Raw genomic sequence first — 21,549 nt, 5'->3', positions numbered from 1 at the left:
ATTCACACACCTCCATACACACCTACTCTAGTGCACTCAGCAATCAGAAGAAAGTCCAACTGACAGAGAGCAAGATGGTGTGAAGTGATGCAAGGCTGGGTCACGGAAAGGGCTTTCAGATACAGTCATTCTGACTGTACGACGTGTTGGGGGTTTTCAGACGGTCTTATGAAAGTGTTCTCATGCTTTACCTCATCTTTCATTGCATTCACAGAGACAGTGATTGATATCATGTGTTTGGCTGCTTTTGTTACAGTATAAATGTTTCATATAGTTTATCCACCTTATTTTTCCCGTAAGTGTGGGCCATTTGTAAATGTTATGTGTCTGGCTTCCGGTCTCATCCACTTCCAGCTATTTATAAAGCAGCTCGTTTTGCTGTTCGATATTGCAAACTGGTGTGTCTTTACCATGTACTATCTTAATTATAAACACACTGGTTTGTAGTGCAAAGTTTTACCGTTTACAGCATGTTGTTATTCTTCTCGTTATTTCCCTACAGCGGCTAATGAACCGGAAGTCTCGCACATTCACAGAAAATGGCTTACTTCCGCGTTGAAAAATAAGGTGGATACGGTGCTCCTAAAATGTATTTGGACAATGAAATCCCACCTGAACTATCCTGCATCAGATCAAATGTATGTATCTGCACGTCTCAACTGCTCCAGGTCTTTTGCTCATGTCAAATGCTCTGAAGTCTCAGTGTGTTTGAATCAGGTGATTTTAGTGGGTGTGTGAAGTCAGTTCTCCTCAGGTTCACACAGGTGTCCTATCAGAGGAACCACAGGTGGAGAATCAACATCAACCATTAACCACAAACACACACAATACTGACTTTCTTCATCTTCAACATCTATTGTTTTAGCATTTCAAACCAACAAACGTCTGTCGGTGAAATGTTTAGCTTGTTTGTAAAATGTGTTTGTGCTTCTTTCTTCACAGTAAATTTGCTGTGATAAAACGTGCCGTTTTAAAGTGTGACTTTTTCGGGCTGCTATCATCTGCTCATCATTCACTCTGCTGTAAAATCTGTTTTTAAAAGATGGACATCATAAAACAAATACGATTTGCGAGAAGAAGAAAAACAGAAGGTGGGTCGTGAGAAAGTGACACGTTTATTTGTCACTCTTCCTCTTTGTTTTCTCACTTCAACCGCAAGCAAGTGGTAATGCAGAGCAAGATATTCAGAGGCAAAATGACGGAATAATATAATACAGCCCAGAAGGGCGACATTTTTTGAACGAACTCTTATCTGTAACTTTCGCAGTTTGGTGAAGCTAAACAAGATTTGATTTTGTGCTGATGAAAACTGCGGTCATGTCAGATCAATCATGTTTCTGGCCTATACACAATTTTCAGCAGAAGTGCCCGTTCATACCAAAAACGACAACTAGAATGAAAACTTTATTAGCATAGGCTACGCACCAATTGACAATAACTCACGATAACTAGGCTATAATGAAAGTTACATAGCGAACAATGACTAATGATAATAACTATAACCATTTTAACGTCCACACAGGATACCGTTCTGTTTATTCTAAGCTCGCGTGCAGTTTTGCCACTTTAAATCCTTGAGCTCAAGCCTCAAATGGATAAATTCGATCAAATCGATCTGAATGTGATTCCAAAGACATCAATCCTCTTTGTTATCTTATGGTGTGAATTTGCTATTCTCTTAAGGTCACTTAGGCCTACCGTTATTCGGCGAATTTCGCGGGCGAATTCCAGTCATTTAATAGGACTCCACGCGATCAGGGAGATTTTTCAAAGGGTTTAAGTCTGTCACACAGATTTGCTGTGCTTCACACATTTCTTTTTTCCCCCTCACTTTATTTAGCCTACATCTCTCCATATAAACAAAATACAGCATACAACTGCAAAATATATACGACCTCCACGAGACTTGTCGTTTGCACTTATATATTGTTGCTCTTTTGTTAGTTTTGACTGCTTTTATTGTCCTCATTTGTAAGTCGCTTTGGATAAAAGCGTCTGCTAAATGACTAAATAAATAAATAAATACTACTACTACTAATAATAATAATGCTTCAGACATTTCTAACATAAATAATAATAGACAGTTAACTTTTTTCGCCTAAATATGACCGCGCATTTGTTTTGAGCGGGCCTTAATCCAAGTTTATGTAGGGCATTTTTTATAGGCCTACGGCGTATTTTACACAGGTGTTTTAAAATCATTCAAGATCATATAAGATTGTGTGTTTTTTTCCTGACCCGCACAGCTGGTGAATCTCACTCAGATGAAGCTGAACTAGATGAATTTCTAGTGTTCAATCTCCTGAGCCACAGACCCTCGCGAGCTCCTTCCCTCCGTGTGTCAGGAGCGTCGCTCTGCGGTGAGGGCGGCGGAGGGGCTGCGTGTCTGCAGATGGAGCAGGTGAAGTGGTGGGCTTGTGGGTAAAAACGAGCAGGAGCTCTAGGGGGAGACGGAGGGCTGGGTGGGCTTCTTTGTTCGCCTTGATCTCTTCGTTTTTCAGCATTGTCTTCTGTGCGTCTTTCTAGGAACTCGAAACAATGCGCGGTGTGCGCTTTCTTGAAAGTGGCTTTGGTAGGAAAGTGGCTTTAAGTGAAAACGAATGTAAAGGTGAGGTGAAGGAACATCTTCACATTGTTCCTTTCTCTCTTTGCAAAGTAATGAACAGTTACATACATTCTATAAAGTAGGCTAGCCTACGTTTTAAACGCTGTTTTAAAAGGTCTTATCTGCACACAACTTTACATAAAAAAGGATCTAAAAATAATCATTATTGTAACAGGTGCAATAAAAAAAATTTGTTTTATGTATTTAAAACTGCCTGTTCACACAAAGGAATGACATCACTCACTTGGTGATGAACGATAAAAACATTGACAGCCAATCAGAATCCGCCATCCGGACAAAACATGCACTCTAAAAAACACTGGGTTAAAAACAACCCAATTTGGGTTGTTATTAACCCAAGGGCTGGGTAAATATAGGACATAACCCATCTTGGGTTAAATTTACCCAGCAAATTGGGTTGTTTATTTAACTCATAGCCGAAACATGCTGTGACTCCATAACCTGCCAATACAATAAACAGCTCTGAGGACATGTTTTAACATCCAAAGTATTATATTCTGTGTCTTTATAAATAAAATCGTTTATTAAATGCAAAGCATCAGGCTTTTCCATCACGCAAAAAGACCGCAGACACTCGGTAAAAGTGATTCACACCGCGCGCCTGTATGTTGCTCTGCATAAAATTGAACGATATACAGCACAGTAATGATTTTATAGATAAAATAAAATGTACACAAACCTGTATTTTACCGAAGAATGCATCAATTCGATGGCGCTTAGAACTGCTCTCTCGTGAAGAGAAGACGCAAATCCCCGTGATAAATAACTCAACCGCTGGGTTACGTCTGACCCTGGATCTGAGTAACACAAAAACTAGGCCTACCCAAACACTGGGTTGTTATGTCTGACCCAGGAGCTGCAAAACAACCCAAACACTGGGTTGTTACATTTGACCCAGGAGCTGGGTAACACAAAAACTACCCAAACACTGAAAAAATAACCCAAAAAAATGAAACAAAAAAAAAAGGCTCAACCCAGCATTTGGGTTAAAAAAATAACCCAGGATTTTTTAGTGTGTGCACGGCGCGCTTAGGCTAAACAAAATGTTCTCGACCGTTGGTGTGGACGCTAATAAAGTTACCATTATAGTGAACGGGACTTAAGAGAAGACTACATAAATGAGATTATAATGTAGTTATAATTATTTATTAAAATAAAACCTGAACATTGTTTCGTTCGTTTAATGATTCCTCAAACCAGGAGTTGTCAAGCTTTTTGGGGCCAGGGACCCCTTGCAGTGGAGAAAAATTTCCAAGGACCCCCTCATAATTATAACCGTGATTAAAGGCAGGGTATGTGATTTTTCAAAAACACGTTAGAAAACTGATTTGGGCCGAATAGCAAAACAAACTTGAGGCCAATCAGCAATAAGGGGCGTGTCTACTCATGATGTGGAGGAGAGCGCGTTCAGTGCATGGGACGGACATTAGCCGAGCCGAGCGACAGAAAGATAGAGATGGCGGATAAAAAACAAAAGAGGAAAACGTCTGCGGAACGATAAGGCAAGAAGTAGGACCCGTGTAAATATCGGATCAGCTTTCCAGCGCTGGAGAGAACTCAAGGAGCGGAGGCCTGCGATCGGACGCCGAGGTCACCGTGTCTACAACAGCTAAAGTCTGACTACACTGGACGCGATCAAACGACCGTTGAAAACCATTTGAAATGTGTGTCAGCACGTCATAAATAGAACCCGGCAGCAGTTTTCTGTAGGGGATTTGTTGCGCCGCGCCGCTCACGTCCGATGTAGACACGGTGTAACATTGGTTTTGCTTTGTTTCACAGAACTAATCGTTGCCTGGGTTGCGTACGTATATGTGGGGCGGAGCTATCAAAATAGGGGCAAGACCCTTTTGGGGTAGGGGGCGTGTTTGTTTTGGTGATTTCAAATATCAACATTGGCTACCAGAAATCACTTACTCTGCCTTTAATATGCCCGGTCTCATGAAAATGCGTCCAAATAAAAACGAAAACTTGTGGTTCCTCAAACCAGGAGTTGTCAAGCTTTTTGGGGCCAGGGACCCCTTGCAGCCGAGAAAAATTTCCAAGGACCCCCTCATAATTATAACCGTGATTAATATGCCCGGTCTCATGAAAATGCGTATAAATATAAAAACGAAAACTCGGTGAAAACAAATATCCTATATCATAATGATAAAAAAAAATGTAGGCATATAAATTCCGTTTAATGTGGAGGCCATGGAAACAGTTTTATTTCTATACGAATATGCTTACTTTAAAAATAGAGAAAATATGATGCATTTTGAGCCCGGTCTCATGAAAATGCGTATAAATAGTACGCCAAATAAAAACGAAAACTCGTGGTATTGATACGCAAAAATGGACTTTGGCGTGCATATGATACGCATGTGTTTGGCGTGCATATTATACGCAGTTTTCGCATGCATATGATACGAAATTTGTTGGCGTGTATATGAAATGCAGTTTTCGCGTACATATGATACGCATCTACCCCACAACCCTAAACCTACCCATCGCGTAGCATATACACGCCAAAGTCCATTTTTCCGTATCAATACTACGAGTTTTCGTTTTTATTTGGCGTACTATTTATACGCACTTTCATGAGATCGGGTTGGCAGTTTGTACTCTCAGATGCCATTAGAACTTCCGGTTTAATTTTTCTGGATTCCTTGTTAATTGTTTTTTTCCCCCCTGTTTTGATTTTTCTGAACTCTGTTTCAACATTTAAATTAAATTGTAGTAATCAAAAAGCACATCTAATTAATCGAAATAATAAAACTTATAAAATGTAACAACAATTATTTATGTATTTATTTAGTTGTACAATAATAGGGCCCTATGAAATGCTATTTATTTATTTTTCATTTTCCAAATCACACAGACCTAAAATAATTTCGCGGACCCCACTTTGAGAACCCCTGCCTTAAACTACTAAACTGGAGAAAAATTGCAGCAGTCTTCCTTTGTTCTGCTGAAACGGTTCTGCTAAAATATGCAAAAAGAAAAACTACAATGACTTTGTCCCTCGGCATGCTGGGTAATCTCCCTCAGCTCTCTGTACACACCAAAATCACAAACCAACCCAGATGAGAAATCACACAGTGGGTCGGTGTGGGCGCAGCATTCACGTCTCTGTGGTCTCATGAACTCCTGAAGCCTTTGTTTAACCCACCATCTCTCACAGCTGCTAAATATTCAGTGTTTTTGTTAGCCTATGTGATCATTCATATTCATAAGCACAGAGGAGTTTAGAGCCACTGACGCGCGCGTGAAGGTCTGGAGCATTCAGATGATCTCCCAGAAGAACATTGTATTGATCAGAGGTTAGTTTTTCATCCTAATGGAGTTTCATCAACTTTTTGTTTCTCAAAATGACCCAGATGGGCCAGTAATTACAGTAAGAGTTTAGAGCCATGAAAAACAGCAGATCAGATCATTTGATGAGAAGTGTTTGCATTCATATTCACTGCAAAAAGTGATTTTCTTGATATTTTAGTAAAATATCTAAATGTTCTTAAATTAAAATACATTTACTTGGCATACGTTAAGAAGTCTTGTTTTCTGGGAATCTTAACTTAAAGATAAAAATTCTGTCATTTATTCACTGTCATGTTGTTGCAAACGTTTATGAGTTGTTGATTTTGTCTGTTGGACATAACTTTTTTTTTTTATTTTTTTCATGAGATCGGGTTGGCAGTTTGTACTGTCAGATGCCATTAGAACTTCCGGTTTAATTTTTCTGGATTCCTTGTTAATTGTTTTTTTCCCCCCTGTTTTGATTTTTCTGAACTCTGTTTCAACATTTAAATTAAATTGTAGTAATCAAAAAGCACATCTAATTAATCGAAATAATAAAACTTATAAAATGTAACAACAATTATTTATGTATTTATTTAGTTGTACAATAATAGGGCCCTATGAAATGCTATTTATTTATTTTTCATTTTCCAAATCACACAGACCTAAAATAATTTCGCGGACCCCACTTTGAGAACCCCTGCCTTAAACTACTAAACTGGAGAAAAATTGCAGCAGTCTTCCTTTGTTCTGCTGAAACGGTTCTGCTAAAATATGCAAAAAGAAAAACTACAATGACTTTGTCCCTCGGCATGCTGGGTAATCTCCCTCAGCTCTCTGTACACACCAAAATCACAAACCAACCCAGATGAGAAATCACACAGTGGGTCGGTGTGGGCGCAGCATTCACGTCTCTGTGGTCTCATGAACTCCTGAAGCCTTTGTTTAACCCACCATCTCTCACAGCTGCTAAATATTCAGTGTTTTTGTTAGCCTATGTGATCATTCATATTCATAAGCACAGAGGAGTTTAGAGCCACTGACGCGCGCGTGAAGGTCTGGAGCATTCAGATGATCTCCCAGAAGAACATTGTATTGATCAGAGGTTAGTTTTTCATCCTAATGGAGTTTCATCAACTTTTTGTTTCTCAAAATGACCCAGATGGGCCAGTAATTACAGTAAGAGTTTAGAGCCATGAAAAACAGCAGATCAGATCATTTGATGAGAAGTGTTTGCATTCATATTCACTGCAAAAAGTGATTTTCTTGATATTTTAGTAAAATATCTAAATGTTCTTAAATTAAAATACATTTACTTGGCATACGTTAAGAAGTCTTGTTTTCTGGGAATCTTAACTTAAAGATAAAAATTCTGTCATTTATTCACTGTCATGTTGTTGCAAACGTTTATGAGTTGTTGATTTTGTCTGTTGGACATAACTTTTTTTTTTTTTTTCTTTTTTTTTTAAGAAAGCAGGTGACCAAACGGTTAATGGAAGCCATTGACTTGGATAGTATGCCAAAAAAAACTTTGGACTTTGGAAGTCAGTGGCTACTTGCAACTTTTTGGTCACCACATTGCTCAAAATATCTTCTTTTTAGTTCAGCAGATGAAAGAAACTCATACCAGTTTGGAACAACCTGAAGGTGAGTAAATGATGACAGAATTTAACATTTTTGGTCAACTTTTCCTCTAAAGATAAGAACAAATATCTGCCAATGGAGTCATAAAAAGGAAGTTAACAAGGGATAACGAGTTGGTTTTCTATTGCTCTCATTTTAAGGATAAAAATCACTTAATTTTGATTAATAATATGTCATTTTGTATCTCAAGTAAATGTATCTGAGGAAGAACATCATGCACTTCTTGCATTGTTAAGATCACTGACTTTGGATTACACGTGTCTCCTCTAGACTTTCAGATTTGTATTTTGTCCAATCTCAGCATTCAAAAGATCTCAAACATTTCTCTTCCAATGATCCAGAAGTTCCAGAAAAAAAAGTTCCATGAACGATATATAAATGTTTTTGTGCTAATGTTTTAGAATGTTATGAAAGATCAGATAACTCGGATACTGAACGTTCTATTAACATGACTAGAAGAACGTTTGTTGATAGAACCTTGCCAGAACATTCATAACGTTTCCTGTTAGCTGGTAGTGACTCGTTTATTTCTCCCGAGGAACTGTAGGAGAAATATTCGATACTTTGAAACATGATTCAAATACATTTCCTGCATTGGGAGACTTAATCAGATACTTTAGTTGAACGCAGAATGAAAGTGACATTGATCGGCACATTCTGCTCTTTTCTTATGGATGGCAGTGATGATGAATGAGCAGATTTACCAGCCGTCCTGATTTGATGTTTGAAGCGAGTCTGGTGAGGACACATCAAAAAACTCTCGTACTTCCTGTAGCAGCTTAAGAACCGAATCATAACTCTCACAATCAGACGCATCTGCATCCAGACGCCCGAGGGTGAGTCTGACACCAACAGACATACAGCTACAGCTAAAATATAAATACTCACATTTAAAAAAAAAGAGCAGCTATATCATGGTTCTGCATCTAAATTGTTTTCCATCACTTTTTAATGTTTTAGCTCTTAGTAGTGCATCAATTAAAACACACACACACACACACACACACACACACACACACACACACACATATTCTTAATATATGCTGAATGGTTTAAGTTTAGTGTAGTTTTAGCATAAATCATGTCTTTTATATTTTGCACCTGTTCCGAGAAACTTGTAGTGCATTTGAGTTGAGTGCATTAGGTCAAAATGTAGTGCATTTTAGTTTTTCATGCCGAGAGCTTAATGAAAGACAACAAACAAAGACTACGTGGCAAACTCGTTTGAACAATGGCTCTATGATGGTCTGGAGGATTTACGAGACGTTTGGAGACGCAGGTGTTGATGCTGCTTCACGTCTCTAAACCTCAGATTCTGTCGTTCTAACTGAAAACACTCTTCAACAGCTGCATCGCCTTCAACCGCACACAAAACATGCAAATCTGTTTTGCTCGATTATTCTTGTTTGAGCGAAACAATCTTCATATCAGAGTCAAAAATCGACATCAGGATCATTTCTATATTAGTCTATATTTATGCATTCTTACAATAATTTAATATTTCATTTTACTGGTTCATTTTTCTTCTGATGTGGAGAATTAATCAAAATAATATACAGATACAAATTGTCATATAATGAATAAATGTATATTATGACAATTTATTTCACATATTATATATTCATATTTTTATGTTTTCTTATTGTATAAAAGTTCAAAATATTTGCCATCCTCATTTAATGTGGAAAATTACGAAAAGTAACAATACTGATTATAATAACTATATATTGAATGAATGCATATAATGTTTAATATTATGACCATTTCTATTATGAGAATTTTCCCTATTATATCTTGTTTAATATTATGATCATTTGTATATATTAATAACACTAAACATTACATTTTGAATAAATGCATATTTAATATTATATGACAATTTCTATGTAGTATTATGTTCTATATTTGTATATATTTTTTCCTACTTTATTACACAATTTCCCTTCATTTATTGGTTCATTTATCTTCTGATGTGGGGAATTAATCAAAATGCAATACTGATACCAATTATTATATAAGGAATAAATGTATACTATATTTAATATTATATTATGATCGTGTCAACATATCATGTATGAATAATTTTATGCATTTTTCCTATTACGCTTTTTGTAGTATTTATCTTCATTTGTTCATTTATCTTCTAATATGGAGAATCAAAATAATATATTAGTTATTATGAGTAAATATAGCGCTGAACTCATTTACAGTGATTATTATGAATCAACTTTCAAAACATTTAGTTGTCCTTTCCGTTCAGACTGTAACCTGACCCCGTCTGTGGCTTCATTGCCGCTGATGAAATGTCTCGATCGTTTCTAGTGAAAAGTAAGAGGGCGGGGCATCACTCCACACGCCCCGCCCACTCTCAGCATCAGCATCATGACGGATGGACATCCAGCAGTCGCTCAGCGGCTCTGGAGCTGCTGCCCTGCACATCCACCGACAGCAGCCGGACCCAAAACAGCACTGATGGAGCTGGAGCTGAAGCCTGGCCTTCATCCACTGCAGGTACATGAAGAACAGCTCAGCACAGTGTAGCCTAACACCAGCAGTGTCTGAATAGTGCGGCAGATTGAGCATGATATGAAATAAATGCACTGAGGGAGATTCTCATGACATTGTGAAGACACTCATATAGAAAATAGGGTCTGAATTATAAAATACCCGCAGCTCATGAGAACTTAACTTCAACAAAGCTCCTGCAAATGACTCCCATTAATTGATATAATCAACTTGAGTGACTCATTATGATATGATCCAAGAACTAAATACCTCACCCCAAACTATTCTATTCCGATTATTTAATAGCCCAGCTAACAGTTATGAAAACATTATTTCGTCCTGTTTTTAAATACTTATTTTTCTCTTATTACTTTGAATGAACATCCTGAAACAACTAGTGATATTTAAATGTTAGACGGACGTCCAACTAAAAGGTTTTGGTTGTTGCTCACATTTTCAGAACATTATTAAAGACTCTCTAACTCTGAACAAATGTTTATGTTTTATGTTACTATGACAACATTTGTTCATAACATTCAGAACGCTCTAAAATGTTCCATGTTAGCTGGGAATATTCATTAATGTTTAAAATAGTGTTTAATAATAACAAAAACTGTTTAAACTGCCTCATATTATGCTGTTCAGTTTTAAGAATACATTTCCCATAAAGCGAGCCTAAGAGCTGTAAATGCCCGTTCAAACCAGGGCAATAAAACGGTAACGATAGTTTCAAAAGTTTTAATAACCGTTCTACAGTTACAACAAAAACGGCACAAAGAATCACTGGAATCACTAACAGAACGATTTTCCCAGCTTATGAGTTATAAAAAAGATTATAAAATCCACCCAGCATGTAAAGCGGCAAACAAAACGGCAGCGTTTAAAATAAACAGAATCAGAGTTGCCAAGTCCACGTGTTTTACATGGGCTACTTTTTTTTTTGTTAAAGTCGCCATGAAATCAAAATTTAAAATTCTTATTTTTATATGTAATATTGTAGTGTTTGTTATAAATGATTTATCTGTGCACTTCATTATTTTTTAAAAATTCCTGTGCCCTCATAATCTTTAAAGGGGTCATATGATGCTGCTAAAAAGAATATTATTTTGTGTATTTGGTGTAATGAAATGTGTTTATGGTTAAAAAAACACATTATTTTCCACATACTGTACATTATTGTTTCTCCTCTATGCCCCGCCTTTCTGAAAAGCGTTGATTTTTACAAAGCTCATCGGTCTGAAAAGCGAGGTGTGCTCTGATTGGCCAGCTATCCAGTGCGTTGTGATTGGCCGAATGCCTCAAGCACGTGAAGGAAATGTTATGCCCCTTACCATATTGTGATGCCTTGTGTCCTGGCCAGAGCAACGAGACAAAAACATTAAAACCATAGACTGTATAAAAAACATGGAGTTTCGCTTTCACAACGAAACACACGGTGGGCTAGAGTGAGCGGTTTCAAAGCAGGTTTCAGTTTGCTATAGTTGCAGGCTCATTTATTGATAATAAAGAATATTGATGATGATAATAAATAAATATAATAATATTGGGCTTGTTTTGCTTATTTATCTTGTGAGAGTTGGCAGCTCTTTACAGAACGTTAATCCTGGATTAAACGGACCTCAATGAAGAGAACTGACTGATTGTGTGATTCAAAGTGTGCGCTGCAAAAATGATTAAATCCTTGTACTGCGCAAAAACACCAGTTAGCGGTTCGTTTTATTTTAATTAATGTCGACAGCCATGGTTTCTGCATGCTGAGATGAAAAGACACGATGTTGTCTTGTGTGTGATAGCAGGGAAGCAGTCTGGAGTTTGTCCCTCGTCTGACCTGTCGTCCTCTGCTGCTGTGGAGAGACAGCACGATCTGGAGCGTCTGATTCAGGCTTTACTCAGTCACCATCAGCTGACCAACGTCCAGACGCCGCTGTGTGAGAGGGTGAGGAACTGCCGGATGTGTCCTTCAATGCGGGGGGTTTCAAACTTTTTGGAGCCAGGGACCCCTTACAGGGGAGAGGGTCTTCCAAGGACCCCCTCATTATAACAGTGTTTAAGGCTAAAGGTAATGTGGGTGGGAGTAATGAACATAATATGATTGTTTTATTGGTCACTGTAAAAAATAATTTTGAGATTTTGCCATTTCAACTTATTTTTTTGTAGACAAAACTAATTTTTAATTAATTTTCCAGACAACAAGAAAGTTTAAGTTTATTGGCCCTCAGCTAAGCTGAAATTTGAATGAACTAGAAACGCATGTTGAAACAACTGCATCACACCAAAAAAATAAAAAATTAAGATAGCAAAAAAATGAAGGCAGCTGGGTAACAGTTTTTTTTTTAAAGTTGACTCAACAAACTGGCTTTGTTTTTAATGTGAATTTAATAAATACAAAAAATGTTGTAAGTTACTAATTATAATGCCTTCATTGTGAGAAAAAAAGGCAGAATTGTGAGCTAAAAGTTGCAATTACCTATTTTTTATTCAGTCGGCTTTCTTATTTTTTATTCTGTGAAAAACAGAACTGTGAGATGTAAACTCAAAATTGAGGAAAAAGTCTGAATTGTGAGATAAAAAAATAAATCAAATCAAATAAATAGAGAAATGAATTGCGACTTTTTTGTTAATTCCGTGGCAGAAACGGGCTTCCATATTAATCCAAAGCGGCTCGCAAATGAGAAATATAGAAGAATACCTGATTTAATCAGATATTTTATAAAGTAAAAATGAATAGAGTAAAATATGAAGATATAGAAACTGATTTGATAATGATTTAACAATTCAGACTGGACATGCTTTAGTCCCGATCTGATATCACCTGACAGGATTTTCACACATTCACACGTGGGTTTTTGTGTGGGTTTCATGCTGAAACAATTCATGCTTCATGCATGATGATGACGTGCACATTTTAAACCCCAAACTTGATTCACATAAGATCACATGTGGTTGATCAGTAACAGATCAGAAAACACTATGCTATTTCCACTGATTATATGGTGTGATATTAATATTGCTATGCCTTCTGTAGCTCCTGTCCTCCGCCCTGGGTTTGGCATCGCACTTGTGCAAGTCACATGACAACAGGGCTGCTCTCCAATTGGCCGGCTCCACAGGCCATACCCAGCAGCATTATGGGTACAGACCTACGGGAATATTGAGGGTGAGAGTAAGTACTGAACTCTTGCTGTATACATAATATCATGCATATTATTAGCATATTACAGTCAACTAAAACCATACAATTTTTTACTTGAAATATATAAACAAAAATCTTGGCAGTCTGATCAAATAATGTGTAAAGAGATGTAGTAGGTCATCCAGATATCATGCATACAGAAAGTTTACATGCTGCGTGAAGAGTCTACATACTATATATACAGCATAACTAGTATAATAATACTATTCTATTCTAAACACAGCCCGTATGAATGTGTGTTTCAGGAGCGGAGTTTCGCCTGTAAGGTTTGTGGGAAGGTGTTTAAGAGGTCGTTGACTCTCTCCACACACCAGCTCATTCACTCGGACACGCGGCCGTTCCCGTGCCCCTACTGCGGAAAGAGATTCCACCAGAAATCTGACATGAAGAAACATACATTTATACACACAGGTAAAATGCTTTTTCCATTGACTTAAAATTCCATTAATAGCCTAATTAAAACGAATTATAAGGCGATTCCGGAATGCAACATGCTAGAGTCAGAATCTCTGGACCCTTATATTTCTGGACCCCATTATTTCCGTGGTTCTTAGAAACGGAAGTCACAGCTTGGTAAACAGAAACTACACCTAATATCATTTTGGTGTTCCAGTTTTGCTCCAGTTGCCAAAACAAAAACACACACACACATACACACACACACACACACACACACACAATAGAGTTTCTATGACTTTACACAAGTGGGAAAAAAATATTGAGACATTATGTTGGTCAGAAGAAAGATGTTAAATTTGACATTACTCACACAGCAGCGTTAAAGTAGTTTTCTGTAATTTAATGCTAATAACAGAAAGTGCATTAAGAACTGTGGAAACGCGTCATATCCTGTGAGTAGAGTCCATTAGAGTTTGTGTAAACCAGTAAACCAAATGGTCTGTTATTCAGGTAGCTGCTATAAAAGACGTCAATTTAAAGGGGTCATATGATGCGATTTCAAGTTTTCCTTTCTCTTTGGAGTGTTACAAGCTGATTGTGCATAGATAAGATCCCTGAAGTTGCAAAGACTAAAGTCTCAAAACCAAAGAGATATTCTTTATCAAAGTTAAGACTCTGCCACGCCCCCCTAAAACGTCTCGTTCTAACACGCCCCCACATATCTAGGTCACTATGTGGGAATATTTGCATAATGCCGCCCAAATGTTCATGCAAAGAAAGAAGGCGTGGTTTCAGTAACCGCAGTTAGTGTTGAAGCAGCCATGTCAGGGAGACGCTGTGTGTTTCTAGGCGAAAGCAAAAGCACTTTATTTGGCCTTCTGGAAGTAGATGCATTTAGGAATCTTTAAGATTACTTACAACAGAACAGCAATGCATTTTATGGACGACCGTTTCGTGAACCTAGGAGAGGAGGTAGTTCTGATTTTGCTATGACTGGCGCTTCTGAATCAGCTACTGTTTTGTTATTAGTTTAAGTATTTGCTATTGACTGTTCAAATGCGGAGTTTTGCGCATCGTGTGTGTGTGTGTGTGTGTGAGAGAGAAAGAGAAAGAGAGAAAGAGAGACAGGATCACATCACAGTGGAGTCAACTGTCTTAACGTGACTTGTGTACTGCAAACACATATTCATCACTGTGTCTGTCACGAGACTCTGTTCCCCTTTCAGGCTCTGTCTTTACATTTATTTTGAAAGATGAAGCTTGCGATTATGGTAAGGGGTGTTACATTTCCGACGAGTGCTTGCGGTGTTCGGCCAAACAATTATATTCATTTAGTAACATAAATATATCTTAGTGTAGGCTATATCTTTAGAGTTTTATAATTCATTATCTTCTTGTCGATCCACCAGTTCGCATTTACAACTGCGTGTTTTCTGCGTAAAAATAAGGGTCGTTTTTGGCTTTGGTCTAAACAAAGCGCAAAAAGGGCTTATTGAAAACTGCAAATTCATTCTCTGCCAGTAGATGGCGCTTTTCGCCAGGAATATAGCCGTTTCCCCGGTAACTGCAGTAAACAAGGTGCGGCACCTGACTTTGAAACTTGCAGCGCTCATATTTAATCAATTAAATAGCCTTTTGAAGTGTAAGCTATATCTCAAGAACATTAAAGCATGTCAACATATTCTGTTACACAAAATACACAAATGGGGGGGGATGGTTAGGCGGAGTCAAAAGTAACTATTTTTATATTAGGCCTATATTATATTAATTTAAACAATTATTATCAAACAATTATATTCATTTAGTAACATAAATATATCTTAGTGTAGGCTATATCTTTAGAGTTTTATAATTCATTATCTTCTTGTCGATCCACCAGTTCGCATTTACAACTGCGTGTTTTCTGCGTAAAAATAAGGGTCGTTTTTGGCTTTGGTCTAAACAAAGCGCAAAAAGGGCTTATTGAAAACTGCAAATTCATTCTCTGCCAGTAGATGGCGCTTTTCGCCAGGAATATAGCCGTTTCCCCGGTAACTGCAGTAAACAAGGTGCGGCACCTGACTTTGAAACTTGCAGCGCTCATATTTAATCAATTAAATAGCCTTTTGAAGTGTAAGCTATATCTCAATTTACATGTATATTTTTTTTTTTCCACTGGAGCACCACCTGAGTCTTCTCCTCCCATTTCTAGCAGTGATCATTGTTTCCTTCCCGTGGCACTGCGCACATATCAATAGCATCGCTGGGCTGTAGGTTGCAAAGTTGAGGGGACAAATGGGTTGCAATTTGTATGCGTCGATCGTGTGAGAAAGATGCGTTTCATACAAGATCTGGCAACTGGACAACCTTGGAATTTGTTGTCGTGATTATTCATATGATGAGGTTTGGCCCATACAAATTACAGGAGTTTTACCGGAAGCGAATGTAGCAAGCATATAAAATACGCCCAGTGGGATTTTTTTATAGAAAGATTAAAAATACGGGAGAAATACGGGAAAATATTTAAACGGGATGATAGCGGGATAGAATGGTAAAATCCGGGAGAATCCCGGGAAAAACGGGAAGGTTGACAGGTATGTACAGTTCTACTGTTGTTGTTGTTTTTTGCACTTTATTCTTTTAGTCACTTATAGCGGCTAATAAATCAGAAGTCTCGCGCATTCACAGAAAATAACTTGTGCGTTGCAAAATAAGGTGGAAAGTGTTGTGAGACTGAAAAATGAAGCACTTGATTTGCGTTTCCGTGCACTTGTGTGCTTAAAGCAGATTAGCTGCCCGTGTAGTCAGTAGTAGACAGCAAGGCATAATGCGTGTGATCGCTGTCATCTCTCAGGTGAGAAGCCTCATGTGTGCGTGGTGTGCGGTAAAGCGTTCAGCCAGAGCTCCAATCTGATCACACACAGCAGGAAACACAGTAGCTACCAGCCCTTCAGCTGCTCGCGCTGCCCGCTCAGCTTCCAGAGGAGACTCGACCTACAGCGACACCTACAGACGCACTCGGAGAACGACAGCGGACTGTACCACGGGACCTGAGAGAGACCAGCTGCACACAAACGCCTCTTTTTTTTTTTTATCCTAAAGTACTACTTTAGAATGTTTGTCAATTTAAGATGTTTGCACCAAAAACATTGTTCTTCTGTCCTTCTAACTTGATTGTACACGTCGTTGCATTGTGAAATATATCAGAACATCCTACCCAGACAGCAACTTAGTGTTGGCCCAGATCCAGCCCACATCTGGCCCATGTGGAATAAGGATGGGCCAGATGTGGGCTGAATCTGGGCCAACTCTATGTTGCTGTCTGGGTATACTGTACATTTATGGCTTAAAGACATGTTATTATTGGATGTTCATGGTTGTCATAATCACAAGGATTCACGATTTTGAGTCAGAACATCATTTCAAATGAGCAGGAGTCATCTCGATGTCCATATTAGCTTTAATAATAAAAATAGCAATGCAACAGAACTGTTAAATCTCAGCATTGTGAAAAGTACTTAAACAGGTATTTCTGTATTCTCAAGATCTCAGCAGGGGCCAGTTGTTCAAAAGTAATCTGATCGGATTTTGGCCATCGGATTGGATCAAATCTTGAAAATGGGTTGTTCAAAAGAAAAAAAAAAATAGGATTCTGAATTCAGATTAGATCACAAAATCCAATCTTGGTTTTGATCTGGATTATATCCTCAGTTTGTGTTGTACAAAATGTTTTAGTAAGATTGGGAAACCTTTGATCAAAAAAAACTGGATTATTCTGATCCCAGCAGAAGGGTGGATTTCAGGAACAAAAATTTAATAAAACTTTAAAACTGGTCCAAAAAATAGACGAGATGGACCAGTCAGAAGTAGTTATATGTGTAAATGCAATGCAAAGCATTGGCGTGTTTTTTCCATCACCATGTCCCTTTAGGGGCTCCGTAGAGCACTAGTACTCCAGATTTGGAAATCTGAAAAAGTGTGTATCTGGATCAGGGTGATCCAATCCCATTTTGCTTTGAAAAACCGGCACAAAAATAAAATGGTTACCTGATCCTGGATAGCAAAACATAGGATTTCCAAATCCAGATCATTCTGATCCAGATTAAACTTTTTGAACAACTGGCCCCAGATTACATCTTGTTTTAAACACAAATGACAGATAAAAGATCTTTCCCAACCCTCACTGTCGGCGTATCCGGGCTTTATTTCTTTAATACTGAAGACATATTTGTCTAGGACTACAACACACTGACTTAAAAACAATGAAAGGAGTGGAAATTAAATAAATTAAAGAACATTAGAGGAGCGCAAATCTGTGATCGGTTCACATGATGTTACATTTAGCAGCACAATAAAAGCAGCAAGTACAATCAGTTACAAGCACCTCAGAACAGTGGTACACAAATTGAGCTTTAAAGAAAGCAGAAATCACACGAGACATGATAGTTTGTTCGTTTCTGTCACGTTCCGACGGTCGTGTCTTCAGTTGACCTCGTGGAAAGTGCTGGTCAGCTCCATCAGCACCGGCAGCGGGTTCCTGAGTCCACTGTCCTCTATGACACCGCCTCTCTGGCTCACGTCAGGCCTTCCTGACAACCAACAAGCGTGTTTTGTGTTAATAAGCAGCTGTCATGTAGAAATCGCTGTTAAGATTGTCGTTTTGCATGAGGTTTGTACCAGTGTGACTGTAGATGCACCACAGCGCCCCCATCAGACACAAACCCATCACAAACGCAGAGAACACGACCACTAACACAGGACCCTTGTCTGTTTCTGGAACACAAACCACAGCATAAATAAACGGGCCTAACGCTATCCATCTTATTTTAACATAAGAGTAGACACAGCCATTTTTTAATGAATTGGAAGTCTTGCACATTTACAGGAAACCCCGATAGCACACGTACATCACATATTATTTGACATCTGCAAGACGTATTTTTTAGAGTGTTTGCTCATCTGCAATACGCCTACAGGACGTTTGTCAAATAGACGTTTAGAAGATGTCTTTAAGATGTTTATGATTTAGAATGAATGTAAAACTGACATCTTTCAGATGTCTATCAGATGTTTGTACACAGCAGATGCTTTCCAGATGAAGCGATCTTTAACAGACGTACCTGTGATATCTGTGTAAAAGGTGGATAATATATGAAGGGATAGTTCAGCCAAAAATGAAACTTCTCTGATTTTCCTCACCCTCAAGTTGTTCCCAACCTGTATGAGTTTCTTTCTTCTGCTAGACATAAAGATGTTTTGAAGAATGTGTACCACTAAACAGTTTCTGGCCCCCATTGACTTATTTTTTCCCCCCATACTGTTAAAGCCAGTGGGGACCAAGTGCTGTTTGATCACCCACATTCTTAAAAATATCTTCTTTTATTTTAAATAGAAGAAAGAAATTCATACAGGTTTGGAACAACTTGAAGGGGAGTAAATGATGACTTATTTTATTTTTGGGTTAACTATCCCTTTAATTTCCTTGCAAAGAAAATTAACCAAAAATGATTTAAGTCAAAAGAATGATTTCTGAAGGAGGGGTAAAACGCACCGCTGTGTGCCGGAGACGTCTCAGAAGGCTTTTGAGCAGTTTTCCCTGATAAACACACACACACACAAACATGACAAAACACTGCAAGTGTTAGTTACGCTTTGTGTGAATGAGAGGTGAGAATGAGGAAGTGTACAAACCAGCAGGAGGAGCCAGAAACCCAGCAGGATACGTGACCAACACGGGCCGAGACAGATTTCTGTACTCACACTGTACCACAGAAAGAGAGACAGATTTGAGATGTTTAGCTACTAGCAGACTGACGTTTCGTAAATGATCTCATGCTGAGATCTCATTAGTGCTCGATCATTAAGAGCACAATAAGAACCCTAAAGAATTGAAGAATTCTGCTTCCAGTTCCATTCTTTTAGAACTTTTGAGAATTGACCCTATTTTGCCTCAGTGGCCGACGCAACTTCCTGTGTATGCAAATTGTGAGAAAATTAACCACAAAATTAAGTATCACAGAACAGGACAAAGCAATATTGATGCGATACATCTTTAAACATATTTGAAGCTTCTAGAACTAAAAAAGGTATGGTTTAATATAATATACAAAAATGTTATTATACGTTAGTTAATATTACGTAATGTATTATATAATCAGTTATAACAAATATGACAATGAGCTACTGCTACTACCACAGGTTTCTATACCAGAAGCTCACATAGCATTAACATTTTAGCAAAACATACATAGTAGGCGTGCATGGAGTCAATTGGTCCTCCTAATTATGTACTAAATAAGAAAAAAAGCCCAATTTGGTAGCACATTTTAATGTTTTTAATTTTATAATGTTATTTAGCACAACAAGACTTCTGAATGTGTTTCTTTAATAAAACACTGTCATATGAACAACTGTCATTACTGATTTATTTTTAGTGAGAAAATCCAAGAGTGAGAAGTCATTTGGTGATTCAAATCCCACAGCTTATGGGCTTTTAGGCCGATTTGTGAGTCACTGAGAGAACTGGGTCATAAGAGTCTTTTGTTCATGAATCAGATTATACTGATGATGTGCAACCAGCAAAAACAATGCAACAGAAACATGCGTGGTCTATTTATTGTTGTGTATTATAGAACTACAGTTGTACCTCATATAAAGTAATGACACAAGTCTCCCTGTCATGTTTGGTAGTGCTGGGTGCTTTGAAATCTTTGCGAATCATTTGTTTTGGACCAATTGGTTCGGAGAATGTATCAAACTGCTGTAGTCACAAGATGTTTCGAATAGTCTCTTATTGGCCTGATTAACCGAGCTCTTGACCAAATAAACAAAACAAGCCCTGCAAACTAATAAAAGAACACATATTTTACAGACAATTTATATTTAATGGTATCAGATGATTTGTTCATTTAATTTAATAAAACATTTGCAATTGGTTTGTAAAATGACACAAGTCTCCCTGTCATGTTTGGTAGTGCTGGGTGCTTTGAAACCTTTGCGAATCATTTCATTTTGGACCAATTGGTTCGGAGAATGTATCAAACTGCCGTAGTCGCAAGATGTTTCGAATAGCCTGCAAACTAATAAAAGAACACATATTTTACAGACAATTTATATTTAATGGTATCAGATGATTTGTTCATTTAATTTAATAATTGCACTTTCAATAAAACATTTGCAATTGGTTTGTAAAAGCTGTTTTTATGCATATTTGGCATGAGTTTTTGTTGCATTTACACAGATTTGGCCAGCAGGCGTCACTAGCGTGTGGCATTATGAGCGCTTCGAAACAGTGAATCATTTTGCAAAGCAATTGGTTCAACTGATTCAACGTTTCGAACAGCTTCATTACCTGTTGAGACGCAGTTGTGTGTGTGAGAGCAGGTATCTGAGGCCCGTCTGCGCAGATCCGAGCGGCGGCCCCTGAGGGCCCCTCATCTGATGCGCACAGATGCAGCCGGCAATGCAGGAACTGGATGGGGTTATTAAAGATGGGCCGCAGGATGAAACTGAACCGCAGCGTGTTTGCGCTCTCGCATTCGCCCTCCCGTCTCTTCCGTCTGCGTTCCTCAGGTTTCCTCGCTCGCAGTCTGTCGGGTCTCTTGTCTTTGTTTCGTCTCGCTCTCTCGTCTCCGCTGCGGCTCGCTGTCTGTCTCCAGCGAGAGAGTGGCTGCGACGGTCTTCTGTCGTCTTTCCTGTCTGCCTTCTCGTCTTCATCATGTCCTGTGCTGTCTGTGGATTCCCGGGTTTCTCTGTGGCTCAGTGTGAAGGACGGGTCGGACGGGCAGGAGTCTCTGATGACAGACCAGCCGCTGTGAGCCTGCGGATCTGAGAGAGGAGAGACCAGACATGACTGGAGCTCCACAGCCTCCGCAACACCTGAACTCACTGAGATCTGACAGAGAGAAACAGAAAGAAATGACAA

General features: G+C 38.4%; 1 protein-coding gene across 2 annotated transcripts; it reads left to right on the top strand.

Annotated features, from left to right (window-relative positions):
* The first annotated feature begins 8,277 nt into the window (after positions 1-8,277).
* LOC107708263 (zinc finger protein Gfi-1b-like) lies at positions 8,278-16,813 on the top strand. Of its 2 annotated transcripts, none has more exons than XM_016512451.1 (6): positions 8,278-8,385; positions 9,810-10,060; positions 11,851-11,990; positions 13,080-13,217; positions 13,493-13,658; positions 16,480-16,813. In XM_016512451.1, the coding sequence occupies exons 2-6, from the start codon at positions 9,853-9,855 to the stop codon at positions 16,677-16,679; spliced, it is 852 nt and encodes a 283-aa protein (XP_016367937.1). In that variant the 5' UTR covers positions 8,278-8,385; positions 9,810-9,852; the 3' UTR covers positions 16,680-16,813. The 2 variants fall into 2 exon arrangements, with proteins under 2 accessions (XP_016367937.1, XP_016367936.1); XM_016512450.1 differs by having other exon boundaries at positions 11,848-11,990.
* The last annotated feature ends 4,736 nt before the right edge of the window (positions 16,814-21,549 follow it).

This window comes from Sinocyclocheilus rhinocerous, unplaced genomic scaffold (assembly GCF_001515625.1).
Source record: "Sinocyclocheilus rhinocerous isolate Xijiao unplaced genomic scaffold, SAMN03320098_v1.1 scaffold2975, whole genome shotgun sequence".
Classification (NCBI taxonomy): Eukaryota; Metazoa; Chordata; class Actinopteri; order Cypriniformes; family Cyprinidae; genus Sinocyclocheilus; species Sinocyclocheilus rhinocerous.
This window is presented reverse-complemented; position numbering and strand designations above follow the sequence as displayed.

Coding starts and splice junctions, on each gene's coding strand:
- LOC107708263 (XM_016512450.1), top strand. CDS start 9,853: ATGTCTCGATCGTTTCTAGTGAAAAGTAAGAGGGCGGGGCATCACTCC. Junction 10,061..11,847: donor CTGGCCTTCATCCACTGCAG/GTACATGAAGAA, acceptor TGTGTGTGATAG/CAGGGAAGCAGTCTGGAGTT. Junction 11,991..13,079: donor AGACGCCGCTGTGTGAGAGG/GTGAGGAACTGC, acceptor TGCCTTCTGTAG/CTCCTGTCCTCCGCCCTGGG.